The 21,553-nt window shown below is 40.8% G+C and overlaps 3 protein-coding genes across 3 annotated transcripts in view; 2 read left to right on the top strand and 1 right to left on the bottom strand.

Moving 5' to 3' along the window:
* The window catches only part of LOC144666534 (scavenger receptor cysteine-rich domain-containing protein DMBT1-like), a 44,860-nt gene extending 23,750 nt beyond the window's left edge, over positions 1 to 21,110 (bottom strand). The window contains exons 1-8 of the mRNA XM_078527955.1: positions 20,706 to 21,110; positions 20,481 to 20,630; positions 19,966 to 20,088; positions 13,366 to 13,488; positions 12,585 to 12,707; positions 8,716 to 8,838; positions 7,939 to 8,061; positions 7,175 to 7,297 (exon numbers count right to left, since the gene is read on the bottom strand). Of these exons, the coding sequence (XP_078384081.1) occupies positions 7,175 to 7,297; positions 7,939 to 8,061; positions 8,716 to 8,838; positions 12,585 to 12,707; positions 13,366 to 13,488; positions 19,966 to 20,088; positions 20,481 to 20,630; positions 20,706 to 21,027 (1,210 nt within the window). The 5' untranslated portion in view covers positions 21,028 to 21,110. The remainder of the gene's footprint in view (positions 1 to 7,174; positions 7,298 to 7,938; positions 8,062 to 8,715; positions 8,839 to 12,584; positions 12,708 to 13,365; positions 13,489 to 19,965; positions 20,089 to 20,480; positions 20,631 to 20,705) is intronic.
* Positions 9,775 to 10,962, top strand: LOC144666536 (uncharacterized; the record flags this gene model as incomplete). Its single annotated transcript, XM_078527957.1, has 1 exon — positions 9,775 to 10,962. A coding segment is annotated over one exon (1,188 nt), but the record flags the coding sequence as incomplete, so codon positions are not given.
* Positions 14,429 to 15,790, top strand: LOC144666535 (uncharacterized; the record flags this gene model as incomplete). The annotated part of the gene is made up of 1 exon (XM_078527956.1): positions 14,429 to 15,790. A coding segment is annotated over one exon (1,362 nt), but the record flags the coding sequence as incomplete, so codon positions are not given.
* Positions 21,111 to 21,553: the final 443 nt, after the last annotated feature.

Genomic DNA, 21,553 nt, shown 5'->3' with positions numbered 1-21,553 from the left:
TATAGTACACTAAGAGGGCATAGTTCAAATAGTGGAGGTTTTAGCCAGAAATGTGTACAATCGGTCCCGGCGTTTTGTTGGCATCATTGAAATATACGTATTATGTATGCACGTTTTTTTTGTAGAAAACTTCGAAACAAAACCTATTAAATTTACTAAATGCGACCGTACCATTAATGAGTGTTAAGGTATAAAGAAAATATTAGGCGGCATATAATAAAATGTGAGGAAAAAAAGTTACCCTGTGTAATCAGTTAGCGTCACTAACTGATTAAGACGGATACGCCAGGACTTCGAGTATATTAGTGGACAAAATTAAGTAACACAATTATTTACATATGATTGCAAACTTATGTGTTACTGTTTCAAATATCTCATTAATAGAAAATCATTTCTAACAACACGGAACAATAAAATTCATATTAGAAAATAACGCTAATATGACTTAAATTATTCTGGTGATCGATTTTTGTTTAACTAAAATTATCGGGCCTATTCTGACCGGGGGGGGGGGGGGGGCTTTTGAGGCCTGCGCTGACTTTAAACGCTTATAACGCTTACTCTTTTTTTATCAGACGGCGGAAATAATAGACGGTAATTTGTGGTTAGTCCCGGGAGGCAAATATAATTGTCAGTCGCCACGACTAAACAATTTACGAATTTGAAATCAGTTGTTTATACTTTGGCTCGGTGAAAAATTTTAACTCTGTCGATTGTCCTTTATCTTTACGGTTGTTAACTTTCTAAATAGAATGATTTCCAATTAGTTTAAATAAGGTTCCCTGCTAAAATTAAAGCGGCATCTCGTTCACAACACGTGCTGAAGTGGCGAGAGCCACGAAATATTCGGTTGCCTTCTTTCGAAAGTGTTCGCTTTGGACTCAACAATAATTCTCATTGTAATTCTCGCTACAACAAAAATATTTTCATGGCTTTTGGTGAACAAACCTCGAACACGACTTGGAATGTGCGTTCACGATATTCATGTGTAATCGCCGCCAAAATGTAAACAACTTTATGCAAATTTCGTGTTAAACTTGGACCCGTGTACCGAGTGGCAAATTACCGCATTCCCTTGTTTACTTCTTGATGACTTAAAAAAAACTGTTTTCTTCACAGAAATCCGAGCTTTAAACAACAAGACTGATCGACTTAGAAAGTTGCTGAAATCACAGACAGATGACTTGATTTCTAAACTTCGACACGATGTGGATGGCGCTTCGAACTTTGGTCGTGAAATATTACTCACGAAGTTTTGCATAAACACCTCGATAAAACGAGCTTGCCGAGGAGGGTCACAAATGTACAACAACTTTTACAACTTGTGTCTTGTTACAAACTAAAAGATGTTGTACATTTTTTAAAATTAATTTTTACCTTTTCACGGTTTTTAAGCAAAATTTTATTGATTCTGTGTACTTTGACGTACTTTTGAGTGGGTTTCTAGCATTTTTTAAAAATTTTGAAATCCAAGATGGCGGATCCAAGATGGCGGCTGTTTTGATATCATGATGTAATTGTCACTTATTATGACGACATCCACCCACGTAATGTATACCAAAAGACAGATGTTCGGACATACTATATATCCTAGAAGTTTCATTGTGATTGCTTATTCTGGAAGTTAAAAGACAGAATTAAGGTGACTCGATCGAAAATAAATGACGTGCTGTATGCCTGTCAAAAATGGCTAATAACGTCACCATTTCTGGCTCGATTTCCTTCAAACTTTCGCATTTTACTCGAAATTTATTGAAGAATAATACGCACGTCAATATGTCGATGTAATAATTGCGAGTTTTGCGCGATGTTAACTTTATTGAACACACCTATTTGGACAAAACTGCTATTTACAGAAAACTAAGCGCTAGGATTTCGTTTAAACTACTGCAATTAGCTCATTATAATATCTTATTATGACTATGCAAGTTTCCGAGAAATCGTCGGAACAGAAACCTCGATACAATTTGATCATCAAAAAGTTAATCTCGAGCAAACTTCGAGGCTTGGAACACTCCAGCGCTTCCACATTTGGCCTTTAAGTATACGTACCATAACCGAAGACAGAGAAAGTTCAATTCATCAGTTTTGTTAGCTCCAAATCACATTCAGCTATTTACAACGATGAAAAAGTTTGAGCAAATACTATAAACTCGCCATTTGCGTCAAAATGTATGAGACGTCACCATCCCACGTGACGTATACCAAAAGAAAGATGTTCGGACATACATTACAACCTATAAGTTTCATTGTGATTGCTTAAATATTCTGGAAGTTACATAGGGGGGATTCCGAAGCCCCCTCCCCCCCCCCGGTCAGAGAAGGTCAAAAAAGCCCGGTCTGAATAGGGTTAATGAAAGACCGCGTGATTACGAGTGACGTAATGCATATATCATGGCAGGCTTAACGGTAAGGTTAATTATCGTTTGTCCACATCGTTTTTTTTTAGTCCTCGGTTTTGATACGTCTCGATAATTGGTAGTTTTTTGTGCTTTTTCTATTTTGTGTTTTGAAACTTTTTGGTGTTATAAAAAAAAAAATAGTTTTTTAGTTCGAATCTTCTCACTTGTGTACCTTCTTTTGCTTGTCAGTTGCTGATTTTGCGTGAAGCTGATGTAACTGTCTGTGGTGTATTTAGTACATAAACAGTGTGCAAACTCCGAGTTACAACACACACATGGCAAGAACTCAACTACCTCGATCATACACGTCCTTCTTGTCACATGACGACTCTACTAGTTCCAGGACCCCACATTCCTCCCTCTAAGTTCTTAAACAAGCAAGAAAACAATCGACAACGAGAAAAAAAAGTTAACATCTCTGACCTAAAACTTAAAACTGTTCACGGGAGAGGGAATGAGTCCATTAGTAAAAACGCTGTGGGGGGTTCTATTCCTCGCTGGGTATCGCCTGACAGGGGGTGTTGGCCCTGAGTCCCGAACCATTGTTGCACTGGGTGGTTCTCTGTCTCCATGGGCAACTTCGGGGTCAATTACATCAGGCACGATTATCTCTGGATCGACACATTCCTGCTGCAATGGGCTAGTAATTGGTAATGCAACACCAGGGTTGAAACTTTCTGTTGGTCGGGCCACTAGTTGATCGTGGTGTCTTCGAACCACAGTTCCATCTTCCAACGTAACTCTCGCAGACAAAGGACCAGTTTCCTGGATGATAGTTCCTGGAATCCCCTTGGGGCCTCTGGAGTAGTTTCGAACATTCACTGAACCACCGACGTCCACTTGACGCATTCGGCTATGCTGATCATGCTGTATCTTCTGTCCTGACTGTGCTGCATGTACCTTTGCCGCTACATCTGGTCGCAGCAGATCAAGATGTGACCTCGGACTTCGTCCCCAGCGTAACTGAGCAGGAGACTCACCCGTGGTACTTTGGGTGGTAATACGATAACTTAATAGGAACCGAGCTAACTTGGTCTCGACAGTACCATCACCTTGCTTCTTCATTCCTTGCTTAAACGTCTGCACCGCTCGTTCGACGAGGCCATTTGATGACGGGTGATAAGGAGTAGAGGTAATGTGCTTGATGCCTTTTTTCTGTAGAAATGACTTGAACTCGCTGCTCACAAAATTGGACCCATTGTCTGACACTACAACCTCTGGTAGGCCGTGTGAAGCAAAGGTTGTCCTCAGCTTTTCAATGGTTGCGCTGGAAGTGGCAGAATTCACACAATGGATATCCATCCATTTAGAATGCGCCTCAATAATTAGGAGGAACATCTTTCCCATAAAATGACTGGCATAATCTACATGTACTCGAGACCAAAGGTGACCTGGCCATTCCCAAGGGTGCAACGGCGAACTGGGTGGCTTCTTTTGGTGGCTTTGGCAGGTAACACAGCTTTTCACCTTTTCTTCCAAACGAGAGTCCATTTTCGGCCACCACACATAGCTCCTAGCTTAGGCTCTTCATTCTAACAATTCCGGGGTGGGACTCATGTAGTATTTTCAACACTTACTCTCTCCCTTGTGGGGGTATCACGACCCGGGATCCCCAAAGTGGGCAGTCGGCATGTACACTCAATTTCTCTCTTCTTGCAAAATAAGGCTTCAGGGCTTCTTCTTCGACTGCTGTGGGCCATCCGTGAAGGACAAACTGCAGAACTTGAGAAAGTACGGGATCACGGGTTGTCTACAACTTCACCTTAGTGGAATCCACTGGGCTGGTATTGATGGTCTCTAGAAGACGTACAATGTGCCCTGGGATGGGCGTGGTCTCTGGAACAACTGGAAGGGGTAGACGACTGAGGGCGTCTGCATTTCCATTCTCTTCACCAGGGCGATAAAAAAGCTCATACTCATACGCAAGCAAAGTCAATGCCCATCGTTGCATCCTACTTGAGGCCATACGAGGTGTGGCTCGTTCAGGGTTAAGCAGCCCCAAAAGTGATTTGTGATCTGTGTAGATCTTGAAATGACGTCCAAAAAAAATTGATGGAACTTCTTCACGGCAAAAACTACGGTTAGTGCCTCTTTATCTAGGTGGCCATAGTTCCTCTCCGCTGTGGAGAGTGTTCGTGAGGCATATGCAACTGGTTTCTCTGAGCCACCTTTCATAACATGGGCCAGGACTGCCCCAATACCATAGGGTGCAGCATCACAAGATACCACCAACTCTTTCTCAGGATCATAATGCACGAGTACATCTGATGATTGAAGTCGATTCTTGGCCTTATCGAACGCCTCTTGTTGCTCTGTACCCCATTTCCAACAGTTATCTTTCCTCAGAAGCTCGTGCAGTTGCTCTAGGGCGGACGATAAGTCAGGCATGAACTTGCCATAGAAGTTAAGCATCCCTAGAAAGGACTTCAGCTCAGAGGGATTAGTTTGGGTTGGGGCTTCCTTGATGGCCTTCACCTTTGCTTCAACTGGATGGAACCCTTCTGCGTCAATGCGGTGCCCCAGGCACTCCAACACGGACTTCATAAATTGGCACTTTCCAGCTTTGAGCCGCAGGCCGGCATCAGAAAGGCGTCCTAAAACTTTCTCGATGTTGTCTAGGTGCTCTTCCGTGCTGGACCCTGTGATGAGGATATTATCTAGCAACACTCCTGTCGAAGGTATTCCTTGCAGCAAACCCTCCATGGTTCTCTGGAAGATGCCGGGCGCTGAAGAGTCCCCATACGGAAGGTGGTTATATCTAAAAAGGCCTTTATGGGTGTTAATTGTCAAAAACTCCCTTGAATTCTCGTCCACAAGCATCTGCACATAAGCATGGCTCAAGTCTAACTCAGTAAACATTTGACCTCCAGCCAACTTTGTTTATAGGTCATCAAGCTTGGGGAGAGGGTAGCCATCCAATTTCGAGACCTTATTGACGGTAAGATTGTAATCTCCACACACTCTTACTGTGCCATCACTCTTCGTGACTGGGACAATGTTTGTGGCCCACTCTGAATATTGGACGGGTTCAATGGTCCCTGCCTTCTCAAGTCTTTCCAGGTCTTGCTCAATTTTCTTCCTGAGAGTATATGGCACTGGTCTGGCTTTATGGAAAATGGGGTTGGCTGTGGGAACCACAAGGATTTTGGCTTTTCTCCCCTGTAGGGTCCACAGACCCTTCCTAAATAGCTGTGCATGTTTCTGCAAAATCTCTCCAAGTTGCTTGTCATGCGAAGTAAGTTGCTTAATCCTTGGCCAATTTAGCTTAACACTCAGCTGTACTTTGTATGGCTAGGGTCGTTTACTGCCAAGGATAAACAAAGAATATGCACCCACATCCTGTTCTCACCCCATTGCCTCCTTTCCTCCCTCTAGGAATGGGTATCCTGTGGAGTGTCCGACTTCTTATTACTAGGAGGTGGTAGTTTCCCTTTCTTTTTGCCCTGGCACACTCGAGATAGGTGATCTAACTTTCCACAAACATAACATTTCGCATCCTTAAAATGACAGCTTTTAGGGTAGTGATTACCGCCACAGCGATATCAATTAATATTGCCACCCTTTCCCACTTTAAAATCGACTTTGTTGAGCGGAGTATCCCCTTCCTGAGAGTCCCCCTTTTGTATCTCCGAGGCATCCTTATCCGCGGCCTCAATGGCAAGAGCCAGATCGAGTGCTCGCTTTAGGGTTAATTTCGGTTCGGCCAGTAAACGACGCTGTATTCTGATGTCGTGGACACCACACACAAGCCGATCACGTAGCATTTCATCTAATGTTGCCCCAAATTTACAGTGTTCGGTCAGGTACCTCAACTCAGCTAAAAACTTGGCAATTGTCTCACCTGATTGTTGAGTCCGAGTGTTAAACTTGAATCGTTGTACAATAGCGGAAGGCTTGGACATGAAATGTTCCTGGGCGAGTTCTCATAGCTTTTATCCTTCGGATCTTCCGGAGCGACCAGACTTCGTATAAGTTTGTAGGTTTTGGCTCCCACGCTAACCAGGAAAATGGATCTTTTGTTATCAGGATCCGTTATCTCGTTGGCTTCAAAGAAGTAGTTCACACGCTCAATGTAATGGCGCCAATCTTCCGTTTCGTTGTATTCGTCTAATTTCCCAAATGTAGGCATTTTCTGTGCAGACTTCGCTTCGTTCTAGTCTACCTGGTCGTGGTCGTTCGATCACGTTCCTCGTCGCCAAAAATGTGGTGTATTTAATACATAAACAGTGTGCAAACGTCCGAGTTACAACACACACATGGCAAGAACTCAACTAACTCGATCGTACACCATCTTTTTTTAGGCGCCTATTATATAATACATATTTACAAAGATAATTATATTTTTTTTCTTTTATACAATTTTGCGTTCACGCGCACATTTTAACGAGTGCTTGCGCTCCTAGGCGTTGCGTGGTAAAATAAAGTATTGTTTTCATTGTTCTTGATGTTATTGTTGTCTTTCTTGTCACGTGACGACTCTACTAGTTCCAGGGCTCCACACTGTCAATATCGTTTAATTTCACCGTTTTGCACTGTCAAATTCACTTTTCTGCACTGTCAATTACACTACTCTCTACTGTTTTGAAACGAATTGACGTGCTATAATCTAGTCACAATGCAGTAATGATTGGTTGTATATTACTAGCAAAGATGCAGGAAAATCTGTCTTCTTCAGTTATGTTGCTTTACCGAATTGAACCCAACAGGCGAGTCCTTTAATTTATGATGCGTATACAAAGTTCATTATTATTATACAGATACTATTCTCTCACCAGTGCACGTTTTCCCATAACCGGTAAATCCAGCTTTACAGGAACACCGATATGATCCACGGGTATTGTTGCAATAGGCGTTGACGTCACAGACGGGAAAAGAAGCACTGCATTCGTCCACATCTGCAAACAAAATTCAAATTCTTTAATCCTCAGTAACAAAACTATGTGGCTTCATGTTCCATTTCAACAAAAATCAACCAATAAACATAAAAACTTTTCGGGCTGGGCTTTGTTATGCTTAATGAAGACCTCGTTATTACGGGTGACGTAATACATATATCTTAACAGGTTTAATTTCAAGGTTATGTTTTCTCCTCGTTGCTTTTGTTTTTGTTCCACGTCTTCCACACTTCTCGATTATTGGTTGTTTTTGTTTTGCTTTTTCACTTTGTGTCGTAAAGTACCGATTTTAAGTTCGAATCTTGTTCACTTTGTTCCGTTATTTTACATTTCCGTTAAGTATTTGGCAGGAAACGGATGTTATTGTCAATTACTTTTAATTTCACCGATTTCCACTGATATATGTTTTTTCTGCACTGCCAATTTCAATTCTCTCTACTGTTCTGAAATTGATTGACTTGCTATAATCTAAGTACAATGCAGAAATTATTGCTTTTATATTATTAGCAATGATGCAGGGGACTCTATCGTCTTCAAATAGTTTGCTTAACCGAATTGAAACCACACGCTCGTAACGTTTTGTGCATGATGTCATATACAAAGTTCATTATTGTTATTATACACAGGTACCATTCTCTCACCAGCGCACGTTTTCCCATCACCGGTAAATCCAGCTTTACAGGAACACTGATACGATCCACGGTTATTCTTGCAATCAGCGTTGACGTCACAGACGGGGATAGAAGCACTGCATTCGTCCACATCTGCAAAAAAAATTTAATTTCTTTAATGCTCAGTAACAAAATTATGTGACTTTATATTCAATTTCAACAAAACCAACCAAAAAGAACAGCCCGGAAGAACTTTTCGGCCATGTTTAAAGAAAGATCTGGTGATTACGGGTGACGAAATACATATATCTTGACAGGCTTAATTTCAAGGTTATGTTTTGTCCTCGTTGCTTTTGTTTTTGTTCTTTGTCTTTCATACTTCTCGATAATTGGTAGTTTTTCTTTTGCTTTTTTAGTTTGTGTCTTTAAGCTTATTTAATGAAATACCGTTTAAAAGTTGAAATCTTGTTTCACTTCTGTCTGTTTTTTTTTTTGCATTTCCGTTAAGGGTTTGGCAGGGAACGGATGTTTCTGTCATCACTTTTAATTTCACCGATTTGCACTGATATATATTTTTCTGCACTGCCAATTTCAATTTTCTCTACTGTTCTGAAATATAGATTGACTTGCTATAATCCAATCACAAAGAAGAAATTATTGCTTGTATATTATTAGCAAGGATGCAGGGGACTCTATCGTCTTCAAATAGTTTGCTTAACCGAATTGAAACCACACGCTCGTAACGTTTTGTGCATGATGTCATATACAAAGTTCATTATTGTTATTATACAGGTACCATTCTCTCACCAGCGCACGTTTTCCCATCACCCGTAAATCCAGCTTTACAGGAACACTGATACGATCCACGGTTATTCTTGCAATCAGCGTTGACGTCACAGACGGGGATAGAAGCACTGCATTCGTCCACATCTGCAAACAAAAAGCAAATTCTTTCATCCTTGGTAACAAAACTAATTTTAACACTGCCAACCAACAAGACTGACCCAGAAGAACTCGTCTGCCTGGGCTTTGTCATGTTTAATGAAAGACCACGTGACTTCGAGTGACATCTTCCGCTAAGCAAATACAAGTATGAGGAGTAATAAACATGCAATTAAAATATTGAAATTGTCCACAGTTTATTGTCCAAAACTTTGTCAAAGATCATTTTAATGCAAATGTTCGCAGCTGATAACAAAAAGTCAGCAACTCAGCATAGTAACATGTTAGGAACTAATAGTTCTTAAACAACTTGTAATGTTCAAAATCATCTTCTCTTGGTACTCGGATAGTACGACCAGATCTTGTTCTAACTACTTAAAGGGTCTTGATGACGGTTTTTTCACATTTTGGACTCCTTACGATGTCGTTCACTTTTGAAGTCTTGATGATGTCCTTTGTGTTTCGTCTGTTGAGAATTCCATTGGTGGTCACAATTTCTGATCCAGGGTATTGAGCAAGTTTTGGAACTGTGGCAGGTTTCAAGACATGCTTTGTTTTCATTCAAACCTTTTACTTCTTCTGATAGGAAGTAGTGACTTTTTTCCTCTGTCAAAGTACAGCTTATGTGATTTCTGTCGAGCTAAGAGTTGGGACGTAGCATCTGTTGGGAATCGTGTAATCAGCAACTGTGTAGTGGTAAGCTTACTTTCAGTACAGAATTGGTTGATCCAATGGCTTTTCTTCTACTTGACCATTTGCTTGTGGGTACTTGGGACTTGAAGGCTCTTTGCTTGCCCTTCGCAATTTCTTGGATGCTTTCGTGATTTCTTTTAAGCATTTCGGGTCTTAATCGTTTTGGAAAAATCATCTTGCAACTTTTGAAGAGAATTCCATCAGCTTCATTGACTTCTTTTCCGCTCTCAAAACGATAATATATCAGCGAACGAAAGAAAAGCTATTTTCTCACTTAAACGCAACAGCGAAATCAACCTCAAACGAGCTGATAAAGGAACGACAACAGTCATTATAGACACGGCACAAAAAATAGAAGAAGGCTTAAAACAATTATCTGATGATAACTTTTACAAGCCCCTAACATCTCCTATTGTGCTTGAAACCGCCAAAAAAGTAAACGACATAGTAAACAAACTATTTCGTTCAGGCAACATCGATCGAATGACTCACAAATGGTTGACAATCGGTCTCAAACAACCACGCATACCAGAATTTTACACGCTGACTAAAATACACAAGAAAATTCCAGTCGGCAGACCAATTGTCACTGGTAGTAGCGGTCCCACAGAGCGCATTTCAAGTTTTGTTGACTCACTTTTACAACCCATCGCCGTGAAACAAGAGTCATATTTAAAAGACGCTACCGATTTTATCAATTTCATTGAAAACACGCACATTCCAGACGATGTCATTCTAGCCACACTCGACGTAAGTTCTCTTTATACTAACATTCCTCAATCAGAAGGAATCGAAGTTATTTGCCGTTACTATGAAAAACACTATGAGCACAACCTACCGATTCCCACAAATGACTTGCGGGAACTCATGCGGCTCATACTCGAAGAAAATTCTTTCAAATTCAACGAAAGACATTTCATACAAACTCACGGCGTTGCTATGGGAACTAAGATGGCGGTCGCTTTTTCTGTCATTTTTATGGCAGATCTTGAAAAGGGACTCCTTCAGGCTAGCCCTATTCAACCTTTTGTCTGGAAACGATTTATTGATGACATATTTTCTCTGTGGAAGATTCCCATGAAAGAAGTTACCGATTTCGTTAACTTCGCAAACTCCTTCCACCCTACAATTAAATTCACTTGCGAAATGTCATCCGCGCGCGGGGTTTTCCTTGACACCGAGGTTTTTAAAGGACCTCGACTCACAACTCTCAAAATCCTTGACTTAAAAAAACATTTTAAGCCCACTGAAACGTTTCGATATACGGACTTTTCATCTTGCCACCCTTTCAACTCTAAAAAGGGTTTTATCAAAGAAGAAGCTTTGCGTCTTTTGAGAACAAACTCAGTCAAAGAAAACTTTGAAACAAGCAAACGAGACTTCGAACAAAGACTCTGCGAAAGAGGCTACCCTCGATAGGCTCTCGATAGAAAAGCCTTGTGACATTTGCAAGCTTAATTTGCTCCTTGGCGGGCGTATTTATCAGATGAAGCACAGAAATGGTTAAAGCAACTATCGGCGGTGCTCTGGGCGAAAATTTGGGGCGATCGGAGCCTTTGGGGCGAATTTATGGCTGAACTCCTTCAGTCGATCTGCTGGCCTTCGGCACTCGAGTGCCCTACTTTGAGGAATTATATAGAGAGAGGAAACCAGCGAACCTAAAACCCACTGGAATCGCTTCAAAACGCCCACAAACGGCAAAGAAACACAAGATTTGCATAGAAGAGGATAGGTAAGTCGATTTTATCGTTTTTTTTTTTCCTTTATTTTGAATTATTTTTTACGATCGTTATAATTATTCCCATACAAACCCTTATAATAACGTTATTACGCAATGTCATATGTAGTCTACATGTTGACGGCTCCTTTAGGAGCTTGGGCTACCTGTGGTTATCTTTTTCCTTTCTGTTCATGGGCGGGAAGTTTCCACTCGGTGTAGCTTTCTTATCTGCATAATCTCCACCTTTCAATTCACTGATATTCGATTTCGTTGGGCGTTTTGAAAACTCCGACGCTCTGCACATATCTGGCAATAACTTCTCTTTCATGGTGTCGCAGAATATTCCACAGACGATACTATCTCTAATTAAGCTTTCACGCATCTCGCCAAATTGGCACGTGCTTGCTGTGGTGCACAGCTCGGTTACATAATGATCGGCCCTTTCAGTCGGTTACTGAACACAGATGAAGAATTTGTGCCATCGAATGTGATATTCCGCCTCGGATTACAATAGTCCTTAATTTTTTCAATAGCACGCAGAGCTTTTGCTCCATAGGCCGATAACAAAAATGTGTCGTACATTTCGAGTGCTTCTTCTCCCATGAGATGAAGGCATATAGTGAATCGTTCCTTCTTGCGTTTCTTCATTTATCCTGAAGCTACCATGTACAGTTGAAATTGATTTTTCCACTTACGCCAGTTGTCTGCACCATTTCCCTCTGGACTTAGCGTTGAGGGAGGCATGAATGCATTCATCTTAAACAACATTTTTGTAGATCAAACTGTGATTGAAATTTACCGCTTATGAAATCATGCTATGTTGAATGAAAGACCACGTGAATACAAATGTAATGTAGATATCACGGCAGGCCTAATTTCAAGATTCTCTTTTGTCCTTATTGGTACTGTTTTTAGTTCGCGTCTTTGATACTTCTCGATAAATTGTAGTTTTTGCTATGCTTTTTTGTTTTGTGTTTTTTAGCCTTTTTCATGAAAAAATCGTTTTCAAGTTGTGTCCGTTTTTGTGCTTGTACATTTTGGATTTGACATAAAGCTGATATAACTCTCGATCACTTTTAATCTCATCTATTTGCGCTGTTAATTTTTTTATACTGCCAATTTCACTCCTCTCCTCTGTTTTGAAATGAATTGACGTGAATTATCCAATCAATGCAGAAATTATTGGTTGTATATTATTAGCAAAGATGCAGGTAACTCTATCTTCTCAGATATTTTGCTTGATCGAATTCGATCCCACAGGCGAGTCGTTTAATGTACATATACAAATTATATTATCATTATACAGGTACTATTCTCTCACCAGCGCACGTTTTTCCATCACCGGTAAATCCTGCTTTACAGGAACACCGATATGATCCACGGGTGTTCTTGCAATCAGCGCTGGCGTCACAGACGGGGATAGAAGCACTGCATTCGTCCACATCTGCAAACGGAATTCATTTTTTTAATCCTCAGTAACAAAACTACGTGACTTTATATTCAATTTCAACAAAACCATTCAGCAAGAACAGCCCAGAAGACCTTTTCAGGCTGGGCCGTTGTCATGTTTAGTAAAAGACCTGGTGATTACGGGTGACGTAATACATATATCTTGACAGCCGCTTCATTTCAAGGTTATTTTTTCCCTTTGCTTTTGTCTTTGTTCCGAGTCTTTCATACTTCTCGATAATTGGTAGTTTTTCTTTTGCGTTTTTACTTTGTGTCGTTAAGCTTATTTAATAAAATACCGTTTTTAAGTTCAAATCTTGTTTCACTTCTGTCCGTTTTTTTCAATTCCCGTTTAGGATTTTGCAGGAAACTGATGTTACTGTCAATCACTTTTAATTTCACCGATTTGCACTAATATTTTTTTTCTGCATTGTCAATTTCAATTCTCTCTACTATTTTGAAATGAATTGACTTGCTATAATCGAAGCACAATGCCGAAATTATTGCTTTTATATTATTAGCAAGGATGCAGGGGACTCTATCGTCTTCAAATATATTTCTTAACTGAATTGAAACCACACGATCGTAACGTTGTGTGCATGATGTCGTATACAAAGTTCATTATTGTTATTATACAGGTACTATTTTCTCACCAGTGCACGTTTTCCCATCACCGGTAAATCCAGCTTTACAGGAACACTGATACGATCCACGGTTATTCTTGCAATCAGCGTTGACGTCACAGACGGGGATAGAAGCACTGCATTCGTCCACATCTGCAAACAACAAGCAAATTCTTTCATCCTTGGTAACAAAACTAATCTTAACACTGAAAACCAACCAACAAGACTGACCCAGAAGAACTCGTCTGCCTGGGCTTTGTCATGTTTAATGAAAGACCACGTGACTTCGAGTGACATCTTCCGCTAAGCAAATACAAGTATGAGGAGTAAGAAACATGCAATTAAAATATTGAAATTGTCCACAGTTTATTGTCCAAAACTTTGTCAAAGATCATTTTAATGCAAATGTTTGCAGCTGATAACAAAAAGTCAGCAACCCAGCATAGTAACATGTTAGGAACTAATAGTTCTTAAACAACTTGTAATGTTCAAAATCATCTTCTCTTGGTACTCGGATAGTACGACCAGATCTTGTTCTAACTACTTCAAGGGTCTTGATGACGGCTCTTTCACATTTTGGACTCCTTACGATGTCGTTCACTTTTGAAGTCTTGATGATGTCCTTTGTGTTTCATCTGTTGAGAATTCCATTGGTGGTCACAATTTCTGATCCAGGGTATTGAGCAAGTTTTGGAACTGTGGCAGGTTTCAAGACATGCTTTGTTTTCATTCAAACCTTTTACTTCTTCTGATAGGAAGTAGTGACTTTTTTCCTCTGTCAAAGTACAGCTTATGTGATTTCTGTCGAGCTAAGAGTTGGGACGTAGCATCTGTTGGGAATCGTGTAATCAGCAACTGTGTAGTGGTAAGCTTACTTTCAGTACAGAATTGGTTGATCCAATGGCTTTTCTTCTACTTGACCATTTGCTTGTGGGTACTTGGGACTTGAAGGCTCTTTGCTTGCCCTTCGCAATTTCTTGGATGCTTTCGTGATTTCTTTTAAGCATTTCGGGTCTTAATCGTTTTGGAAAAATCATCTTGCAACTTTTGAAGAGAATTCCATCAGCTTCATTGACTTCTTTTCCGCTCTCAAAACGATAATATATCAGCGAACGAAAGAAAAGCTATTTTCTCACTTAAACGCAACAGCGAAATCAACCTCAAACGAGCTGATAAAGGAACGACAACAGTCATTATAGACACGGCACAAAAAATAGAAGAAGGCTTAAAACAATTATCTGATGATAACTTTTACAAGCCCCTAACATCTCCTATTGTGCTTGAAACCGCCAAAAAAGTAAACGACATAGTAAACAAACTATTTCGTTCAGGCAACATCGATCGAATGACTCACAAATGGTTGACAATCGGTCTCAAACAACCACGCATACCAGAATTTTACACGCTGACTAAAATACACAAGAAAATTCCAGTCGGCAGACCAATTGTCACTGGTAGTAGCGGTCCCACAGAGCGCATTTCAAGTTTTGTTGACTCACTTTTACAACCCATCGCCGTGAAACAAGAGTCATATTTAAAAGACGCTACCGATTTTATCAATTTCATTGAAAACACGCACATTCCAGACGATGTCATTCTAGCCACACTCGACGTAAGTTCTCTTTATACTAACATTCCTCAATCAGAAGGAATCGAAGTTATTTGCCGTTACTATGAAAAACACTATGAGCACAACCTACCGATTCCCACAAATGACTTGCGGGAACTCATGCGGCTCATACTCGAAGAAAATTCTTTCAAATTCAACGAAAGACATTTCATACAAACTCACGGCGTTGCTATGGGAACTAAGATGGCGGTCGCTTTTTCTGTCATTTTTATGGCAGATCTTGAAAAGGGACTCCTTCAGGCTAGCCCTATTCAAACTTTTGTCTGGAAACGATTTATTGATGACATATTTTCTCTGTGGAAGATTCCCATGAAAGAAGTTACCGATTTCGTTAACTTCGCAAACTCCTTCCACCCTGCAATTAAATTCACTTGCGAAATGTCATCCGCGCGCGGGGTTTTCCTTGACACCGAGGTTTTTAAAGGACCTCGACTCACAACTCTCAAAATCCTTGACTTAAAAAAACATTTTAAGCCCACTGAAACGTTTCGATATACGGACTTTTCATCTTGCCACCCTTTCAACTCTAAAAAGGGTTTTATCAAAGAAGAAGCTTTGCGTCTTTTGAGAACAAACTCAGTCAAAGAAAACTTTGAAACAAGCAAACGAGACTTCGAACAAAGACTCTGCGAAAGAGGCTACCCTTTAACACTCGTTCATAAAATCTTGATCGAAACACAGTTCACCGACAGGAAAAAGGCGTGTCGAAACAAAACAAAACAAACTAAAGAGATTCTACCGTTTGTTGCGACTTACAACCCGGCCGCACCGAATCTTAAAAAAGATTCTTATGAAACACTGGCAAATTATTCAACAACAGCCTAAACTCAAACAAATCTTTAACCAGCAACCGATTGTATCGTATAAGAAGGAAAAATCTCTCAAAGACATTCTTGTCCGCGCTAAACTTCCTTCAATCAAACAACAATCACAAAATCAATAAAGCGTTTAGTTACAACTTGAAGGAAATTTACATCTGATCAGTTTAAACCAGCCCTAATTTAACGGTCGCGCAAAAAAAGTTGTTTGCCGACTTCGCAATAATTGGGCTTAATATACTCCTGGTCACAGAAACACTGGATCCGTTTAGTTGCATTGATCATTCAAATTGCGAACGTAGAAGCTGAGGTCTTGTAGACTTTGATAAACATCAGCAGGTACTTTTTTTTGTCGGGCCATCTTTGTTTTGCCAACTCCGCCTGGGAATTGGCTCACAACCAGTTCCCTGCCGGTCCCAAGCCCGGGTAAAGGAGGAGGGTTGGGCGTGGCGCCAGCAACCCCACCCCGTAAAAACTGTAACCCCTACAGAAACGTCAACGACATTAAATTCTGCAACCCATGTTCTGATACAGGAAGGCAGCCCACAGAGACTGCGTATGACGCACTGTAGTGAAAGCCAAATGGAAGCTACAGTGCAAAATCTTCTCTCAACATGGAAAATTCGGATCCTGTTCAAAACTGGGGAGACAGCGCAAGTTTCCGCAGAGATGAGACGATACAACATCACAGTTCTCGGTCTGTGCAAAACAAGATGGAAACAGTCGCCTAAGCACAGTAGAAACTCTACTGTATTCCGGTGATGAGGAGGACAATTCACCTCATACGGAAGGAGTGGGACTGATGCTGAAGCAACAGTATCTCTCATCGAATGGACACCAGTGTCATCAAGGATCGTCCTAGCAAGATTCCGCAGCAGAACAATGAATGTGCAGATTATTATCAGTGTTATGCACCCACAAACGATGCAGACGGTGACCTCAAAACCGATTTTTATGAACAACTACAGGCGCCCTTCGAGCAATGAACCAAGAGGAATCAAAGAAAAAAAAAGAAAAGAATCGTCATGGGAGATTTCAATGCGAATAGTGGAAGTGACAACGTCGGTAGAGGGCATGTAATGGGAAGAGAAGAGCTGGGCCAGATAAATGAAAACGGCGAGCTTCTTGCGGATTTCTGAACATTTAATAACATCGTGATTGGAGGTTGCCTTTTCCGTCACAAGCGGATTCATAAAGCGACTTGGATTTCCCCAGATCATCACACAGAGAACCAAATTGACCACATTACTATCTTTAAAAGGTTCAGAAGATCACTGCAAGATACGCATGTGAGAAGGAGTGCTGATGCTGCATAAGGCCACCAGCTGGTGGTCGGTCGCCCGAAACTGAAACTCAAGAGGCTTTTCAAGTCAACTCCCAAACCAAGCCATCGCTATAACACCACACTCTTGAAGGATGCAGCTACCAGAGATAAGTTCAAACTCGAACTCTCAAATAGACTTCAGGCACTGAGCACCTAAGGGAGGAAGCTGAGTCAGCTGAGGAGATCTGGGAGGAATTAAGCACAGCTTGGAAGAAAGCTTGTGACGTTTTCTTGGAAAAAAAGATCTTCCAAACACAGAGAAGGGCTCTCAGTTGGAACTCTGGCAAAGAATGTAGAAAGAAGGGAAAAGAAAACAGCACCAAACATCGTTAAAACCAGAGCAGCGAAGGCGCAGAGGCAAGCCGAGTATACAGAGGTCAACAAAGCAGTCAAGAAAAGTGCCAGAAAGGACAAGAGAAACTTCATAGAAGGGCTAGCACAAGAGGCAGAAGATGCTGCAGTTAAAGAGGACATGGAGGATGTTTATCGTATCTGGGAAGCGAAGCAACTCCAACCATCAGGTGCACAGCAAGGATAGAAAGCTTTTGACAAAGCCCCGGCCCGGACGGCATATCCCTACACAAGCTGTTTGAGAAGATCTGGAATACAGAACAAATGCCTGAAGATTGGAAATGTGGAGATCTGGAGAAACTACCTAAGAAAAGGGAGAGTGTGCAAACTGGAGAGGCATCACGTTATTATCAATTTCTGGCAACGTTTTTAGTAGAGTGCTCTTAGAGAGGATGAAAGAAGAAGTGGAGGCAATACTTCGTGATGAACAAGCCGGCATTCGTCAGGAGCGCTCGCGCACCGATCAGATTGCTACGCTTCGGATGAAACTTGAGCAATCTCTCGAGTGGATAACATCACTGTATGTAGTTTTCATTGACTACAAAAAGGTATTCGATAGTATACATTGGATGACCCTCTGCAAACTGCTCCAGCACTATGGAATCCCGGGGAAGATCATTCGGATGATCAGACTGGCCTATGGACCATCAACATGCCCAGTTATCCATGGAAACACACTAACAGAACCGTTCACAGTACTGTCTAGTGTACGACAAGCGTGTCTACTATCTCCGTCTTATATAATTCTGTTAGTTATAGACTGGATCATGAAGGAAACAACAAAAGATCAAGCAAGAGGAATCCAATAGTCACTGTCGAAACACCTTGAAGACATCGATTTTGCAGACGACGTGGCACTATTGTCCCAAAACCACAACAACACGACACAGAAGCTCGAAAGCATGAGAGAAACAGCTGCAATGATTGGCTTAAAGATTAACATCCAAAACGAAGAGCTGGGGAGTAAACCAGGGAAATAACTCCAACTTAAACATCGGAGGAGACGAAATCCAAGACATCGAAAATTTCACCTATCTTGGCAGCATTGTCTCTAGTGAGGGTGGAACAGACCAGGACATCCTAGCAAGGATCGGGAAGGCCACTACTGCATTCCATATCCTAAGACCAATTTGGAGGCCACGTGCAATCTCAGTGAAGACCAAGCTTAGAATCTTCAATACCAATGTGACAAGTGTTCCTCTGTATGCCTGTGAAACCTGGCGTGTCACCAGAGCTTCCAACCGCCAACCGCTGTCTCCGGCATATCCTCCGAGTTCAATGGCAGGACAAAGTCAGGAATGAAGATCTCTGGAAGAGAGCAGAACAACAACATCTCCACCTGCAAGTCAGGAAAAGAAAATGACGCTGGCTAGGCCATACGCTGAGGAAGCCCTTTGCCAATGTCGCCAGGCATGCCGTTCGATGGACACCTTAGGGTAAAAGGAACCGAGTAAGGCGTAAAACAGCGTGGAAAAGATCAACTGAGGCTGAAGTACAACAGACTGGGATGAGTTGGAACCAACTGGGAGACTTGGCCAAGGACCCTTGAGTTCCAATGGGAAATCAAGGGTTTAAGTCAAGTAAGTCAAGTCACACTTGTTTTGTCAGCTGTGCAACTGTCTGAAGATCTGCTTTTGTTGCTTCGTGAAATCCTTTCAACTTTTTCTCTGAAATTGGGAGGTTGGCTACCGGGGGATTTACTTGCATTTCAGTTTCAGCATCAGGGATCCCTTAATAAGGGTAAGTGAAATCCAGATGGCCTTGGAAAGTGCATCCGTGATGAACATTACTTTTTCTGGAAGGTACTTCACTCTTAGGTGGTAGTTCTGCAATCGAAGCAGTAGGCGTTGAATCCTGGGTGGTGCTTTGGCAATTGGTTTGGCGAATATTTCTTCTAGCTAGTGGCTTATGATCGGATTCTACTTCTTTTCTTTGCTAAATAAATAACGTTCGCATAGAAATACTACTACCAGTGTTTCTTTCTCAATTTGCGCACACCCTTTTTGAAAATTGGTCAGGGTTTTTTATGCATATGCCACAGGCTGATTATCTCGAAGCAATCAATGCAGCTCCACGTCCCGATTGGGATGCATCTACTAGTCTACAGGCTTGCTCACACCATAGTAGCTCAGTACTGGTTTTAAGGTTAGGATTTTTTTAATTTCAATAGTTCGAATTTTGTTTCACTTTTGTCTGTTATTTTGCTTGTCCGTTACGCATTTTGAATGAAGCTGATGTAACTGTCAATCGCTTTGATTTTCATCGATTTTGCACTGGACATTTTATTTCTCTGCACTGTCAATTTAACTTCTCTCCCCTGTTTTAAAATGAATTGAAGTGATATAATCCAATTACAATGCAGAAACTGTACATTTTTAGCAAAGATACACGGGACTCTATATTCTTCAGATATTTTGCTTGATCAAATTCAACTCCACAGGCGAGTCGTTTAATGTACGATGCCGTATACAAATTTCATTATTATCATACAGGTACTATTCTCTTACCGGCACACGTTTTCCCATCACCGGTAAATCCAGCTTTACAGTAACACCGATAAGATCCACGGGTATTTTTGCAATCAGCATTGACGTCACAGACGGAGATAGAAACACTGCATTCGTCGACGTCTGCAAACGAAATGCAAAATCTTAAATTCTTGGTAAAAGCTGTGGCTTCGTAATCCAACAAAACCAATCCAAACCCCTATACAACGAAACTACGTTAGGGCGAACATATTTTACCAGTCCCTTGGCCATTCATTATATCAAGGTTCCACTGTATTAACATCAATAGCGCGGTCCTCCACCAAAACAACATAAATACACAAAAATACCCATTACCAATGAATTTAAAGTTTTTTGCCTTTATACTGTATACCATATTCTTTTAATATTCACTTGTATTTTTTTCAACATTTTCGTTCCTAGCCTAAAGAACGTCGAAATGTATTTGTATTTAGCACGTAATATATCACATAAGCAGATGAAACATTCATTCATATAATCATTATTTAAGATACCTTCTGTTTTCATGTCACAATGTGCGAGCACGGTCTCCCCAGGTATTATAGAATAAAACCAGTATTTGCCGCTGACCGCTTGTCCTCCTTCACTCGCCTTGATTTCTTTACACGTTTCGGCGGGCAGTTCAGGAATGGAACCGAGGGGTACTGAAAAGTACCAAGACATTATCATTTGTTTACGTTGCTTTTCTGCATTACTTAGCGTTCGTTATGTAAACTCACCTCTATTCATGTCGCGCCGAAAATACAATCTGTCAGGGTCAGGAACGTAATCTTCAGGTCTGGCTTCCTTGGTTCGGTTGTTCAATTCACACATGTACTGGGAAATGACGTAATTAAAACTTTGGCATCTTACGTCTTGGTAACAATCCACCAAGCACAAACCACTAAGTGATACCCCTGTGATCTTCTTGAAGATGTGTCCTTGTAGCTTCATGCCAAATTTGGAGTATTCAGCTTCCGTGCATTGCTGAGTAGCCGTTCCATAGAACACTTGACAAAGGACAAGTAGAACTGGGAGGTGAACAAGTTGCTTAATGGACATTTCGGTTCCACTCAACAGTAGATGAAAGTCTGAAAATAAAGTATCAAGAAGGTCGTGATTAGATTGTAATTGATTTAACTTAAATTTAAATATAATTTATGTTGGTATTTGTTTTTATGTGGCAAGGCAAGGCGAGGCGAGGCGAGGCAAAGTAAAGTAAGTTAAGTTTCAACTTCTTGGATTTTTCCAAGATTTTTTTTTTTATATTCATAAAAAACAACATTTTTTAATAACATTTTCCACTCCGATTGTACATTATCTGCCCTTTCCGGAATCATTTTATAGTTAGCTGGACATAATAACTTTTTTCCGTTATCGAAATTCAAAAAATGCAATTTTTTTCTCAGTGTTTTTATGGAACTTTTCACTTCCTGTTTAGATTGAAGCTGTTCACTTATACGTAACGTAGTATTTTGAGGCCGTTCCTTTAACGCCGTGAGTTCGGAGCTATGGACTCCTTGATTGTGAATACTTGTTATTTATTCTCTAACAGTAAAATACAGTTATCATTGATAATACCGACTCG

The sequence above is a fragment of the Oculina patagonica genome, chromosome 9 (genome assembly GCF_052425735.1).
Source record: "Oculina patagonica isolate OP01 chromosome 9, crgOcupat, whole genome shotgun sequence".
NCBI lineage: Eukaryota > Metazoa > Cnidaria > Anthozoa > Scleractinia > Oculinidae > Oculina > Oculina patagonica.
The sequence above is the reverse complement of the archived record's forward strand: the minus strand, read 5'-3'. Positions and strand labels throughout refer to the sequence as shown.